At 41.0% G+C, this 15,938-nt stretch overlaps 2 protein-coding genes across 11 annotated transcripts in view; one reads left to right on the forward strand and one right to left on the reverse strand.

Moving 5' to 3' along the window:
* asph (aspartate beta-hydroxylase) overlaps nt 1–6,469 on the forward strand; it is a 44,216-nt gene extending 37,747 nt beyond the window's left edge. For 8 of the 9 annotated variants that reach the window (XM_050074819.1, XM_050074821.1, XM_050074816.1 and 5 more), the window contains 3 exons: nt 285–335; nt 493–540; nt 3,705–6,469. In XM_050074819.1, the coding sequence (XP_049930776.1) occupies nt 285–335; nt 493–540; nt 3,705–3,712 (107 nt within the window). In that variant the 3' untranslated portion in view covers nt 3,713–6,469. The remainder of the gene's footprint in view (nt 1–284; nt 336–492; nt 541–3,704) is intronic. The other variant, XM_050074817.1, reaches the window with a different exon arrangement.
* Nucleotides 5,785–15,938, reverse strand: part of dnai4 (dynein axonemal intermediate chain 4) — an 18,623-nt gene continuing 8,469 nt past the window's right edge. For both annotated transcript variants that reach the window (XM_050074791.1, XM_050074792.1), the window contains 7 exons: nt 15,485–15,639; nt 14,990–15,150; nt 13,035–13,159; nt 12,686–12,784; nt 11,788–12,014; nt 11,543–11,696; nt 5,785–9,956 (listed from right to left, as the gene is read on the reverse strand). In XM_050074791.1, the coding sequence (XP_049930748.1) occupies nt 9,912–9,956; nt 11,543–11,696; nt 11,788–12,014; nt 12,686–12,784; nt 13,035–13,159; nt 14,990–15,150; nt 15,485–15,639 (966 nt within the window). In that variant the 3' untranslated portion in view covers nt 5,785–9,911. The remainder of the gene's footprint in view (nt 9,957–11,542; nt 11,697–11,787; nt 12,015–12,685; nt 12,785–13,034; nt 13,160–14,989; nt 15,151–15,484; nt 15,640–15,938) is intronic.

Below are 15,938 nucleotides of genomic sequence, written 5' to 3' on the forward strand. Positions count from 1 at the left end.
GGGGGCAAACACTTTTTCACACAGGGCCATGTAGCTTTGGATTTTTTTCTTCCTCATTAATAAAACCCTTCATTTAAAAACTGCATTTTGTGTTTACTTGTGTTATCTTTGACTAATGTTTAAATTTGTTTGATGATCTGAAACATTTAAGTGTGGAAAACATGCAAAAAAGTAAGAAATCAGGAAGAGGGCAAACACTTTTTCACACCACTGTATGTGTTAACTGATTCTACTCTCATGAGCTTACAGTTGGTTAATGGTTTCAAATGTGTTTTGTTCCACAGTCACACAGAGAGAAGAAGTAGCACACCAAGCAGAGGAGGCAGCAGAAGAAGGTAGACACGCGCGCACACACACACACACACACACACACACACACACACACACACACACAAGCATGCACTGTACATTTGATGGGGACACATTTTTTGTAAGGGGATATTCCAATTATTTTAAGATGGTGTGATTTCACTTCTGCATGTCTCTTTGCAGCAGCAGAGTTTGTGGCGGCAGAGGAACAGATTCAGGATGAGCCTACAGGTAACTATTGTTTTCAACCTACTTCCTGCTCATAGTGATGACCTAAAGCCTAGTTCACATTACACGATTTTCACCCGGATTTTGTGTCGTGGAGACTATCATAATCTGTTGAGTGTTCATACCTGGCGACGTGTGTTTCTGTCATGGGGAGTCTCGCCAACTGCGTTACTACCTGTGTGTGCACACCACAAGATTTCTCCACCGAGCCCTCGCAGACAGAGCCCCAGATAACGCGGTGACGTCACCAAACTATGTTTTTTAACTTGGAGACGACACATCGTAAAGGCATGGATGTTCTTCCCAGTGTTGAATCTGGGTCCAAAACACAACGCGCTCCCCGTGATCCTGTGGACACCGCCATTGTTGTTGTTGCTTGCGGGTTTGTCAGTGTTGCCAGGTCTTAGAGAAACAAGCAACCAGGGCTACGGAAACAAGCCCAAAAGAAGCGACTATCATGCATTTAAATAACTTATTAGACGGATATATATAGAGGAAGGTGACATTCAGAGAGCAAGCCCAAATAAGCAACTCCACTTTAGAAACAAGCCCAAAGTCAGGGCTAATAAGCGGACCTGGCAAGTGGCAACCCTGCGGTTTGTCCTCCTCACATTTCTTCCATCCTCCTGTGTGCTGACGTGGGACGTATCCCGCCTGTCATTGGCTGATGCTCTTTGTCAGTCGTGTCAGACTTCTCCAGTTTTCTAGCATGCCAGATATCCAGTCCCAGTCACAGACGAGGGGGTGACTTGCTCGTAGGCTTGTTCACACATGAGGACTTGTCTCGGCAGATTATCTGCCGACTCACCAAAGTGGCTCTCAAGATCCTCTGCGACATCAAAAACGCGGTGAAAATCGTGTAATGTGAACTAGGCTTAACACTGTATATGATCTAACAACATGTCCACACTAAGCTGGTTAACTCTTTAAACATATCTTTCTCCTGTTTCGGCTTCTGGTCCACACTGAGCTCCTTATCTGCTAATTATTTTCTCGATTAATCATTTGGCCAATAAAATGTCAGAAAACTCTTTTTAAAAGCCAAAGGGTGCTATCTTCACATGCCTTATTTTGTTTGGCCAGCAGTTCAAAATCCAAAGAGATTCAGTTTACAATCCTCATATTTTTCTTTTGAAATGAGAATATGTTTGGTATAGTTGCTTGAAAAATAACACGTATTGGTATTTGATTATTAAAATAGTTGGCAATTCATTTTCTGTCAATCAACAAATCTGTTAAAGGAGTGCTTAACCCTACCCAAATGAGCCTTTCTGTATCAGTTACTCGCCCTGTGTTAAGTTGAATATGTGAAGAAAACCTTTTCTTGCATGCCTAGAATTGAAGTCAGAAGGGACCACATTTAACTACAGCAAAACTATATCAAAACATCTGTTAATAAAGTCTCGCACAACTCGTGCAGTATAATCCAAGTCTCATTTATCCAGTTGTATGATCATTACTTACCAAACAGACAGCCTTTTCTGATGGGGAACTGAAAGGAAAGTGAAACTCAAGCCATTTTCTCATAAGAACTCTGACCCTTCTTCTTCACCCTCTGATGTTTAGTTTCTTTTGGTTTTGCACGTGTGCCATGATATAAACATTATCAACACGCCCACTAATTGATATACAAATGGTCATTTGGGGGTTGAGGCAATCCTTTTAATGGTTTTGGCTGTAATTGGGTGTTTCAGTGTGGATGGAGATCTTAACATGTGAAAGTAGGTGTTTTCTAGTTGTTTATCTAAGCAGTGTTTTTAAATGTAGGCACTTTAGTGTGGACACAGTCAAACGTAAAGCTTGTATGTAGATTTGTTTTGATGTTAGAGGCTCTTATCTTGGCCTAGAGATGGAAACTGATAAAACATAATGTAACACAAAGGTAATGGCAAAAGGCCAGAACAGCTGTCTGCAGGAGCATATCTGCTGTCAGCGTGGAACTGATAGTCAGCTGCACTTTGGCTGCTTTAACAGGACAACATATAATCGGTTCTTTGTGTTAGTAGGAAGCAGGTGAAAGGACTTTTGTCTCTTTTCCCCCATTTGTTCTGAGAGTGGAATCCACTCAGACACAGAAGTTTATTCTGCTACAGTTGCATCAATAGCATAGAAAACTCCTCTCCAGGAAAAACCCTTTGTTACTAAAAGCAGGGTTCCTACGAAAGTATGGAAAGTATGGAAAAGTATGGAAATAAATTTGATCAATTTCTGGGTATTAAAAAGTATGGAAAATGAAAAATAAAGTATGGAAAAATATTTATGTTTCCAGACTATTACCACTGTTCTAAAATACTGTTTTCTAAAATAGAAAATTAGGTATTTCCAAAAATAATTCACTCAATCCGGATCGTGTTTTATGCCGGGCCAAGCACAGTTTGTGTGAGAGCAAACGTCTCAGAAAACATACCGCCCCTTTTACCTGATTGACAAGTGGTATGTCCAGTCCGCTGCCCCATGACCCTCCTCCAGCCCCCCAGGTATCAAGTTTCACTCCAACACTGCACCGTTGATAAGAAGACGAGTTTCACGTGGTTCACAATGGGTAGATGCAAGTTTTTGGATGGATGGCTTGACAATACCGTATATAAATACTGGTTGGCCAAGGATTCCCAATTCACACACAGAGCTAGATGCAAGCTTTGTGTGAAATCGTTTGACATCGCCACCATGGGGGAGAAGGCGATTCTGAGCCACATGAAAGGAAAAAACACCGACGTCTCGTTACTGCATCGCTTGCACCCAGAGTCCCAACCTTTTTGCCTCAGCCCAGACATTGAACTTACCTGAGTTTTTATTTGCATGCCATTATGGTACTTGGCTACAATCGCCTATTAAGAATAATTAAATATGATGTGAAATATGATACACTGATATATTTACTCAGATGTCGCATATTAAAAAAAAAAAAAAAAAACCCGCAGAAGTCTGGAAATTAGGGTATGGAAAAGTATGGGATTTTGAAATTCCAAATGTGTAGGAACCCTGTAAAAGTATTTCTGCATTTGTCTTCAACACACCTGGTGAACTGACATCATGCCTCCATATCTGTACAAATGTAAACTTATACAACACCTTATCTTGCAACATAAAGCTCCTCTCAATACCCTACATTCAAACACAAGTGCAGCATCAGTGAAGACTAAACATCCTGTCTGTGCTCTCCATAGAAACGTAGAGGCTGCAGCAGTCGTCGTGGTGACGGAGCAGGGACCCACTGACCTTGCATCAGCACCATCTGAGCGTGCTCAGAGCGATGATACACCTCTCCCCCTCCAGAGAAACGATTGAGTTGTCATGACAACACTCTCTTCCCCATCTGTCTCCCCCTCCCTCTGTTTTCACACCTTCCTTTAAATGTTCTGTCAGTGTAAATGTGAGATAATGGATGGATTGTTTACTAACATGGTACTCCTCTTTCTACCTTCCGTTTTTTTCTTTGAATCTGTGTTCACCTTTCCTTTTTTCTTCTTTTAGTAGAGCATTCATGTTCATATTCGTTCAGGGTGATTTAGGCATGTGTGACTGTGGCCAGATGGTCGGGCCATGTGAACTCTATGTGCTCTACTTGCAGCCAGTCTACTGGAGTCTTATCTGCAAGAGCTGTAACATTAAACCGGTCTGGAACTTTATTTTGAAGTCTCTCAGTGATGTAGTTTGGCTTCCTGGAGCTGAATTTTGTTGCCAAGGAAACTGAGGCCAAAGTTCATATGTGAGCCATCATTTGGCATATTGAAGTCAGTCTTTTGAGTTAGCAGATTCAGGTCTATACAGTGATGTATGGGACTTTGCAGCTTCAGAAGCTTCACAGATTCAAAACAAAAATTGCTGCTCTGAACGCTACGCAATGTCTCTGTTGCTCTGGGCGTTTCCATCCTGCTTTTAAAATTGCAGGTAAAAAAATAGTTACACTAAAATGTAATTTTCTGCCCCTTATTGTAAGTTAAGAATTTAGAAGACCGTCTCCATTCAGCTGTGTTACCGGTCACAGTGTGGTAGATTCTATGCAAAGCTGATGTGATGTGTGTCCCCCGCCTCTCTCCCCCTTCTTCACCCAGCCTGTTTATTTACCACTCAGTATGTGTCGACTCCAGGATGAGCCGTGTGCTAGCATGTGGATTCAGAGAAAGCTTGTGAGTGTGTGTGCGTGCGTGCGTGTGTGTGGATGGATGAATTCCTCATGTATCCCATGATGAGCATGTTCTTGTGTGTTGACAGATCTTTTACTAATCATTCCTTTCTGTGAGCCGTAGATGTTGTGTAGTTTTCGAGTGTTTTTCTTCTTGTTTGTTCTTTACCTTCCTTTACCTCTGCGTGTTTGTGTCTTCTACATTCCTAGCTGTTCTTTTTTTTCTTCATATGTTCAGATACCAAGACCATGGAACTAGACTATCAAATCATTTGTAATATGAAGTTGTGACTTTAAGCTTCACGTTTAAACTGTGATGTGAATGAGGACATCATGGATGGCGCAAAGCTGTCAAACTGGTGTAAAGATTCTTCTCCTAAACACTCCAGTTATACATGATGATTCAGACAGGATAGTTTAACCCTGTGTCAACCAGATTCCACTTTCTTTAATGGTAGCTTCAGTGTAAAGGATCCCTAGCTCACAGAGGGTTAAATAGATCAGGCGTCACATTCCTGTGGAAGTTGGCAACAACTGGCTGACTGACACCAGTTAAATGATCTTTGTTTTCATCATCTTTGGCAGTGTGTTTTATTAAAGGGAAACTTGGTGACATGTTTCTTTAGTCACTGTTCCCTTTTCTTTTGTGGCATCAGAATTTGTCTTGGTGTGTCTTTTAGTCATTGTTTCCATGGTAGCAGCAGGGCCCCTGGCCCCTGCAGGCCCAGAGATCAGAGAGCAAAGCATCATCTTACACATGATTTCATCACAAAACTAAAACTGCGGAACTGAGAAAGCCAAATGAGAGCGTTCTGTATCTTATTTTGAAGGTGATGTCCAGATCTGCAGGTACCATCCTTGTTCTAACCGTGACACTAAGACAGTTTTGGGATGATGATGGATGCAGCCCTGTGGATAACACATCTCTGTTGTTATACTGACAATAAACAATATGTAGATCTGATGTTTTGGGATTAATTCCAACACTACTGTAAGTGGAAGAAGAGAGACTAAGTAAAACATACCTCTTTTTTATTCTATCATGTGGTCTCACAGTCCCACTTTGTGTCTCTAGTCCTGACTTATCGTAACTAGCAGGTTGTTTTGACGGTGTGCAGTAGTTGTTTTTGTAGGATGTCTTGTCCACTAGCTGGTCTTTTCTACTTCCTGACACTTTGTAAGTCAGTGTGAACTGTAAAACCTTTTTAACATTGAAGATTACAATCTTTACCAAGAGAGAGCTTCTAGATTTTTAAAAGGAACATTTTTAAAAAGGACTCGGAGAAATAAATAAATAAAAAAAATTCATTTTCTGAAAATGCTTTAAAAGCTTTTTGTAAAGCCATAAGCTGTTTGTGACAGGCAGGTTTAAGGGGCTGTGCTACTTCAGGACAAATTTTATTCTCTAACAATAGAAAAGGAAGAGCAATAAAATCAAATGGCAGAGCATCACACTGCAGCAACCTGGTGAAAGAGATGTTTCATCTTTTTCATGTACTGCTGTAAAGGGTTGCAACAGCATGGACAGCTTTGCTTCCAGACAAAGGAGGTGGCAGTTGTTAACTGACAGTGTCTGCTGGAAACAGTATGACAGCTGCAGCAGACTGAGCTCCACTGTGTTATGGAGAAATAAAGTTGTTGGTTAAAAACTGCCCGTCTCTTTGCCTCATTGTTGTCTGCAGCTCTAATACTGTCCTGTAGATGGTGATTAAATTATTGTGAAGTAATGATGGATTGTGGGGATCTGAAGAGTCACAGTTTTCTGTAAATGATCTGTTGCTGCAATAAAAGGTTTGGGACAACACAGCAATGACTCCTTTTTTTTGTTTGTTTGTTTTTTAATATTAACACATTTTGTGTATGTGGTCCTCATGTTACTCAAATCTACTGAAGACCAACATGACATTCCTTAATGTCCGACAAAGGCGCAAAATCCTAAATTGCTGAGTATTAACGGGGAGAAGAGGAGCTGATCATATCCACTCACCTTTCACATGCACTGCATACAGGCACTACAGATGAAGCTCAGCCTCAAAAATCTGTACAGAAGCTGCTTCTATGAAATTATAGTTCACTTCATGATGGGTTCACCTTCCTCAGAGGTTCTGTACCTGTGGTACTGAATCCAAGAATAATCTAAAATATAAAATAATTAATGTAAATGCCATCATCTATAAACACAGCCACAATATAGTGGTGGAAGTTCTCAGATTTAAGTAAACACCATTGTGGTTAAAGTTCTCGATTCAACATACTACTAAAGTATAAGTACAGAATTTTAAAGTGATACGTATCAGAGTATCAAGTATTTACTGTGACATTACATTGTTAATACTGATGCATGAGTAGTATATTACTTTTGTGTTCATGTGAAGCTTTAACCAGCGATGGGCAGACTAATTCTTTTCATAGTATCAGTTCCTTCGAGTTGATTCATGTCAATGTATCGAACATTTTGACTTTTGATACTTTATGCAGAGTATAGTGTCAGTTTCTCTGTGACACTTTATTATAGCACATGTATGTTCAACAGCAAAGTTTGAATTATTAAAGCTACAATATTAATTTAAATGCATTGATTCAGCATCCCAAATGTATGTAGGTAGGCCATTTAAGCTCAATATGATGTTGCAGACATGTTACTGACCAAAAATCTGTTCTTTGAGGACGAAGTAGCAGACGTCCAGTTACCTCTGCAGCCTTGTGCTGCATTCATGTAGTGTCAATAACCTGAAAAATTAGTTCCTGATCGTATTTCATGGCTCACCTGTTCTATTTCTAGGGCTGTGCCCGATATAGAATTATGTCAGTCCAATCAGATTTCGCTGTTCAGTACGAATATATGACTGTTGGTTCCTTTTTGTCCATATAGAGTTATGAGAGTTTGAACGGGGCTCAGCGGGATGTTAGTGTGACAGTGACGTCCATGTAACATGGATTGGAAATGTGCAACAACATTTAGACTTTAGATATCAAGCAAAAGCCAGAGACTGTGTAACATGAAGTTGTTATGAGCTGTAAATTCATTACTACTTCTAAGCAGAAGAGAGAAAACAGCCTTATTTTGGAGCCTGACTGAGCAAAGCCTCTCTTCCTCTGGGCAGCTGCCTCCATGTTCACAGCTGCCTGACCAAAATATCCCCAGAAGTACACCACACACTGAGTGGCAAAAAAACAAAACAAAAAACCCCCCATACTGCTCAACTTGAAGTAATCTCAGAGAACACAGAGTTTATGGCATCCATTACCTCCCAGGCCTTTGATTTACCTGTCCCTGTCACTCCACTACTCACAGAAGAAAGTAAAATGTTTTTCTCAACACTTCACCCAAAATAACATCAGTCTCAGCGTCAGAAAAGTTTTTCTTTCTCTCTCTTTCGCTTTCTTTGCTCCATGTTCGCAGGTCGACAGGATGCACCTGTCCATAGTAATTATCACCTCCATATATGGTGTCACTGGCTATAAATGGGCGGGGATGTATGCTAATTGCTGACTAGCAGGAGCACGCTGTCAATTTATGATTGATTGGCATTCTTGAACACAGACACGGGCCTACGATCAAATCTAAGTTTCCTGTGGCATTCATGAATCTGGTGTAGGTTTTTAGTACCAATGTTTTTATGTGCACATCTACTCACAGATTTCACAAATGACACCACATGAGTGTAACTGCCAGGCTGTCTGGACTGGAGTCAGATTCAGTTGCTTCTCATTCACTCAGTCTGCTGCTATCGGGCAGCATAAGCAGTATCCTATGGCAACGGTGAGTGGGAAAAGTTGTGGGTTCATCAGCACTTAGACGCTTAACAAGCTGACCCGATACACATGACACACAAAAAAGAAGCAAGCTTTGTTCAAAAGAATTAGTTCATTCATTTTTGCCCATCACTACTTAAGTCCAGTGGTTCCCAACCTAGGGGTGAGACGCGTGTGTGAGAGAGGTTTGGTTTTAACTCTGGAGGGGACATTTTCTGACTGTAAAAAAAAAATACGCATGTGTTTGTGGGTGTGCACTTGCTCACATGCACGTTCACAAACACAAAGTGCTTGATTCTGTCCTCTTGTTTAGTCTGTTGATTTGGGTAACACAGTTCAAGAGTTTTGGGCCACAGTTATTTAAATAAATTCATCTGAGGAGTTAAGTGAAAGGTCCTTTTGCTGGGATGTCTAACAAACTCACAGGCACCTCAAATGTTTCAACCAGACCCTGTCTTTTGGTATAGGGGGTCCCAATCTACAAAGGTTTGCTAGCTGCTAGTTTATGGGTGGTGATGCATAAACCCGAAGCAAGAGAGAAGGAGAAGCAGGGAAAGTTGGAGGAAAGTAGACTTCCTCTCACATGTGTAGGACTGAAAAAGCCAAGGCAGTTCACAGCTGCATCTGAGCAGGTCATACAGTAGAGGTAGTTCAAGAGGTAGTACGGATTACTGTTAATTTATCATGTTGATCTGTTCTGTACGACACCTATTGCATGTCTGTCCGTCCTGGAAGAGGGATCCCTCCTCAGTTGCTCTTCCTGAGGTTTCTACCGTTTTTTCCCCCATTAAAGGGTTTTTTTGGGGAGTTTTTCCTTATCCGCTGCGAGGGTCATAAGGACAGAGGGATGTCGTATGCTGTAAAGCCCTGTGAGGCAAATTGTGATTTGTGATATTGGGCTTAATAAATAAAATTGATTGACTGATTGATTGATTGATTGATTGATTGATTGATTGATCCACACCACTCAAGTGAAATGCAAGAATATCTTTGTACTTTAGTACAGTACTTGATTAAATGTATTTAGTTACATTCCACCACTTCCACACTATCTGGCTGTTTAAAGGCAGTATGACTCAACTGTCTGTTGTACTAAATCTGGCCACAAAGTGTCCCCATACCTCTGGCATATCTCAGGAGGGCAGAGTGTAGCCCTTCATCCTACACAGGAATCTGTTATAATGTCTGTAACACAGGATAGGAAGATTAGGACTGAAATACCATCAGAATGTATTAGTATAGTGCGGTAAATTAAATGAAGGGATTTATTTTTTCTCTTCCCTTACAGCATGAACCCTTGACAGTGACCATTAGGTTTAGTCTGATGCTTTCAACAGTAAAGGACAGTGTACAGTAATGACTGATGCCAAAGTACACTTTTGTTCCTTATCCATCTGTACATTTACTTTTATTTGTACTGATTCATCTTTGGCAGACAGAGACCCTTCCTTGGGTAATGGCTCGGGTATACATCTGTCTTTGTTTCTTGAAACTATCCGGAAGTTGCAGAGCGGATGATGCCCTCTAGAATATCCACCTGAAAGAGAAGATCCAATAAGATGCTTTGAGTTGTTTGTCATGTGAGCTGACCACCATGTGTTCATGTCACTCAGCTTTCAAACTGCATCAAATGGCTGACAGCTAATGCACATTAAAATAAAAACCAAGGATGACATATATATGACATATATATATATATACTGTATAATAATACAGTGAGTTCAATAAAAGCTCATCAGTTGTGCTTATCAAAACCGGTTTCACAAATATATTGCCCTGATTATATAGTAACTGGTGTTGTTGGTTAGTAGTTCATTAGAAGTATTACATTTGTCCCACAGTCCAACCATATAGGTAGGTAGTGACGTTCTGGTGGTAAAATAGGTAACTACTGACACTACTGTGCAGGAGTGTGGAATCAGTAGTTATTTATTTTATATATTTATGGATGTAAACTGTAACTGCAATTTAACTGGTTGACAGAGGCAAACAACAGCGAGGCAGTAATTCTAGTTTTCTCTGTTTAAATAGCCAATATTGAAATACGATGTTGAATAATTGCCAGAGAAGTGTTTTGGCAGAACATTATGATGTCACAGTGAAGTTGACCTTTTGAATATAAAATGTCCTCACTACATCATTTTATCCTATTAGATATTTGTGTGAAGTCTTGTCATAATAATTGTGTGAATTCTTGAGTCATGGCCAAAAACATGTTTTGTGAGGTCACAGTGACCTTTGACCACCAAAATGTAATCAATTCGTTCTAGAATCCAAGTGGAATTTAGTGACAAATTTGAAGAAATTCCCTCAATGCCTTTTCAAGATATCGGGTTCACAAGAATGGGACAGACGCAAGGTCACAGTGACCTTTGACCACCAAAACTGAATCAGTTCATTCTAAAATCAAAGGGGGCGTTTTTGCCAAACTTCAGAAAATTCCCTTTAGATATCATGAGAATGAGACATAAGCAAGGTCACAGTGACCTTGACCTTTGCTCACCAAAATCTAATAGTTCATCGTTGCATTCAAGAGGACGTTTGTGCCAAATTTTAATAAAGTTCCTTCAGTTACTTTATTGTAACTTCATTACTTCATTGTCGAGTTCAAGTTGACATTTGTGTCATATTTTAAGAAATTCCCTTGAGGTGCTCAAGGGGATTTTGCATAATTGCAAAGATAATGCATTCATCAAAATGATACAGACAACCTGAAACATAATGCCTCAAGTCATAGTTTGCACAGAGGCATAAAAAGACATTTCTCTTATATCCGTCAGAAAATGTAAATAACTCAGGGAGATTCCCAGCTGTGTGGTCCATGCATTAAATTACATGCTGTGCATCTGCAAAATTAGAGACTGCACATGCAGCTTCCATCTGCTGCAGTATAACAAGCATGTCTGTCTACAAGTCAGGCTTTTTGTGCTCAGAACTTGGTCTGAGTCTCTGGACACACAAGTAGACATAATTTGTTGATAACATATGGAGCGCCCTGCATCCAGCATTCCAAGTTGTTCTAATGAATTTCCATTAGTTTATTTTGCCTACAGGGAGTCTGGCCTCCTCAGCATCTGCCTACACTGTGTATGCCAGCAGGAGGCTCCTATCTCTCAATTTTACCTGGCTGCTCTGTCCCACACTGATGTTCCTGAGCTTGTAGACAGTTACTTGTCCATCACTGTCTCCAACCAGGACACAGTCTGTCTGTGTGGCAAACAGCAGGGACTTCATCTCCACACCAGCAGCAGCAGGTTGCACAATGATTGGGTCTAAGCTGAAGGAGACGAATGTATATGGTGATGCACAGGTTTGACATCAGAGAAACAAACAGGGCAACCAATCAATCCCCCCTCAGTCTCACTCACGTGCTTGAATTCAGGTCCCAGATTTCCAACTGTCTGTCATTAACGACTCCAAACACTGTGGCCCACTTTGGGGACCACTTGATGTCCCACACTGCTGTCTGGGTGGAGGTGAAACCTAACACGGGGTTTTGGCGGCCCTGCTTCCACAACTGGATGGTCCAGTCTGAGGAGCAGCTCAGGAACACATCAGGACTGAGTGGACTCCATGTGATGCAGTTCACGGGACACTGAGGGACAACATGTGACATTTACTGGAGTTCTCTCTGATAATTCAACCCAAATAACAACATTAGCAACAAGTGGTCAACAAAATAGATTTTAACATCTACCAGGAAAAATGTACAATTAGTGCAACAAAGATGTATTACAGGGACCCAAGAAACATTAAAAATCTGAGCATGTCCTCAAATGAGGTGATGAGAAGATAAAAGGCTATTTTGTAACCTTAAAGGGACAGTTTAGTCTCTTTCCAGAAATCATGACCTGGTTACTCAAGACAATCCACAGACTTTGTTGTGAGCAGTTTCACGCAGGAACTATTTTCTTTCTACCGAGTTGCACCCACTGAACATATTACTGTGCATAAGCAAGTGTGCATCTACTCATGGATGAGAGCCTTGTGCTCATGACAGTGCAAGATGTAAACATTAACAGCGTTCTCTTTGGCTGTGCTGTAACATTAGCTAGCTCAGTGGTGCTGAGTGCGCTAGCAGCAGATGCATGCCTCCACCTGCAGGGTGATACAGTTGACGGGACAAGTAGGGACAGTAATTCATTAAAGGATTTAAACAGCTCACTCTTGATGAAATGAAACAAGAGCTTGTGGTCTTTTGTGTTTTACTTGCTTTAAATCAGTCTGATCAGAAGGAGATGGTGACTTTTATTCTGATGGACTTACATGGTGTTTCCTGTAAGTCTCCAGAAACTGCTGACTGTTGGAACAGGAGCATCTGTGAATGAGACCTTCCCATGTGCCAACCAGGTAGACACTGGAATCCTGGTGGAGCAATGAAATACTGGTGTGATGCATGATAACAGTGATAAAAACAATCACTTAAAAAGTCAAAGTCCACTAAACAACAACCTTAGAAATATTAATTTACTAAAATTTCAACGTCAGCACCGCACCTGCATTAGCATCAAACACATCTGTTAATATTTGTCCACAGAAACAAGCTTTTAAGGCCAGGAGCTATGACCAGCTGATATCAGTCCATTTATGTTTTGAGTTTCTGTTGCCAACTTACCGTGGGATGGAAGTCAAAACACAGACCAGGAGTCAACGCTGACTGAACACTCTCTGTCTTCTTCTCTGTCTTGGTCCCTCCAGTCCTCTTTTTTGTATCATGAATCCTCTTGAGCTTCATCAGGTCTATGGATGGATGGATGGATGGATGGATCCAAGATGGACGGACAGAAAGGAAGACGGATAGATATCTACATTACCTATCAACAGTGTACAGTATTTACAAACAATAACTTAAATATGGTACTTTACATTAACTGTACAGTATATACATGTGTGAGGTGGACATACTGAAAGTAATGCAAAATTAAATGCAAATGATACTTTCAAGTTGTGGTGCAGTTATGGGTCACATTATAAAGCTAGGGTAGGCAGGTTTTTTTTGCATCACTGGGCAAGAATCCCATGGTAACATTTCAGCATATCGTTAATTAAGTAAGAAAAGAGAGAAAATTTGACTTCTGCACCTCCTCTTGGCCTCTCTCAGGCTTGAGGAAATCTAGCTGGTGACAATAGATTTTGGCCAATCTCAGATCATTTCAGAGAGAGGGCGTTCCGTTCTACAAACACAGATGCATGTGCAAGTTCCTATAGTGAAAGCCTGATTCAGTGGCAGAAAATCCTGCAGAGACTGTTGGCAACAGCTGCCTACACTGCAGAGCAAATACTCATAAAAAGAGAGTCTGACTATAAACAAAATAAAACATGTGTCAGTATTGGCAAAGCGTTTCAGACATGGAGAGAGAACTGATTGTTTAACCTTCTGCTAAGCGTAACCAAAGGCTCATGGTTGCGGCTTATTGAAGTTCATGGTTATGTAGCTAACGTTAGTTGGAGCCTCGATCAATGTGTCATCTCAAAGACCTTTACAGGCCCGTAAGTTTGCAAAATAAACAGCATGGTAATTCTCAGAGTTGCCACTGCATAACGTCATCTGGATCACAATCACGATCAGCATGATTGAAATAAATGACTAAAACTCATACAGGTTACTGTATGAACTATGTGCATATGCCCGTGCTCGTTTAGTGGAAGGAGTTTAGGACAGAGGGGAGGGGGAGGGGTGCTTTCAAATTCTGGCTGTTTATTTTTTATTTTTGCCCCTGTGTTAAAGGGGCACTTTGCAAAATTCAGAGCATATGATTTGTCTGAACACAGTTCTCGACATGATGGTGGCTAGGCAGGCTAATAGCTAATGGTGCTAACGCAAAAAAAAAAAAAAAGCTCTTAACAGTGACAACTGTGCTGACAGAGCTAACGGTGTTAAGCAGGGGGGAAGTGAAGGGTGGCTGCTACACTTCTGAAATATCGTCATCCTCATATCAGCTGTAACCTCTGTGTGAGTCCAGTGTGAATAGGTGATGGCAATGAGCTAGCCAGTAGACTAGACTAGACTATCATAAAAAAACAACGAAGAGGGGCTGGGATTATAACACACACAGAGGGAGCGTGGCTTCACTCTCTGCTCAGGAGGCCATTACTCCACTATATCTTTACATGGCAAATAATGGTTTAATGCAATAACAATCCTCTGAAAGTCACATGCAGTCTGAGTCCAAGGTTAGAGTGTTTGTATTAGCTGTTACATACAAAAAGGCAATTACATAAGAATAAATTCTCATTTTTCATTCCTTAGCAGTGCCAACATGACCAAAAAAGCTAAACTACAATCATTTTTAAATGTAAGTTAAAATAAATAAAACAAATCAGGAGTATTGACTGAATCACCACGGACGATGTTTAACTGGCTTTAATGCTGTTTGGAGCATGTTTTAGTTACAGAATCTAAAAGGCTTTGTGGCTTAATATCTTGTGATCTCACTTCACCTCTAAATGTTAGAAAGGTGTTTCTCTATGTGAATGGGTCACATTAGAATTCTGGTTTCATCTGAATTTATGTGGACTCTTGTGTCAAGCTGAACTGACTATGTTAAAACCTGTTGCTGAGCAGAGTACCTATGCAGTCGAGGCCGGTGTTGCAGACAAACCACTTGCTGATCCTGCCGTCTGCAGCCACAGAGAAGAGAGACTCTGCCTTCTCCTCTCCTGTCAGGCTCAACTCTTGTTGGGTCCACCTGAGCTGCCACACTGGATCCCAGTGCTTGTTGGGACATTCACTGTACACACAGACACAGACACACACAGACAGACAGACAGACAGACAGACAGACAGACAGACAGACACACACACACACACACACAAAGAAGTGAAGAGCAATAACATCAGTTGCACCAGTGTTCAGTGTGTGATGTAACACTGTCCACACAAAAANCCAGTGCTTGTTGGGACATTCACTGTACACACAGACACAGACACACACAGACAGACAGACAGACAGACACACACACACACACACACACACACACACACACAAAGAAGTGAAGAGCAATAACATCAGTAGCACCAGTGTTCAGTGTGTGATGTAACACTGTCCACACAAAAAGTCCCACCTGCTGCTGATGACACAGGACTTGTTGTCTTGGCTCCTCACATTGTAGATATTGATACTGCCATCTTGCATGCCCACAGCCAGCTGATTGGGGTTGATGGATGAGAAGTCCAGAGAAGTCACTGCGCTGTCACAATGGAAGACACGCTCAGGCCACTGCAGAGGGGACATATGACAACATCTGGAATGGACAGCTTGCATGAACAACTAAATGCTTAAAGGGAAGTTTCGCTTTATTTCAACCTGTCTCCTATCGTCCTAAATTTGTTTCAAGTATCTAGTGACATAAAAATAATAGTTAGCATGTTAGCCGTTAGCCTAGATACAGCCGGAGCGCATAGTAGCGTCAGACCTGTTAAAACGTAAGTGAATGGGCAACCTTCAAGTGCAAAGTTAGTCCACTAAACAAGCTTTTTTTCCACAAAGACCGCCTCATATCGTTAGGATAAATGTCA

Source organism: Epinephelus moara, chromosome 21 (assembly GCF_006386435.1).
Source record: "Epinephelus moara isolate mb chromosome 21, YSFRI_EMoa_1.0, whole genome shotgun sequence".
Taxonomy (NCBI): Eukaryota; Metazoa; Chordata; class Actinopteri; order Perciformes; family Serranidae; genus Epinephelus; species Epinephelus moara.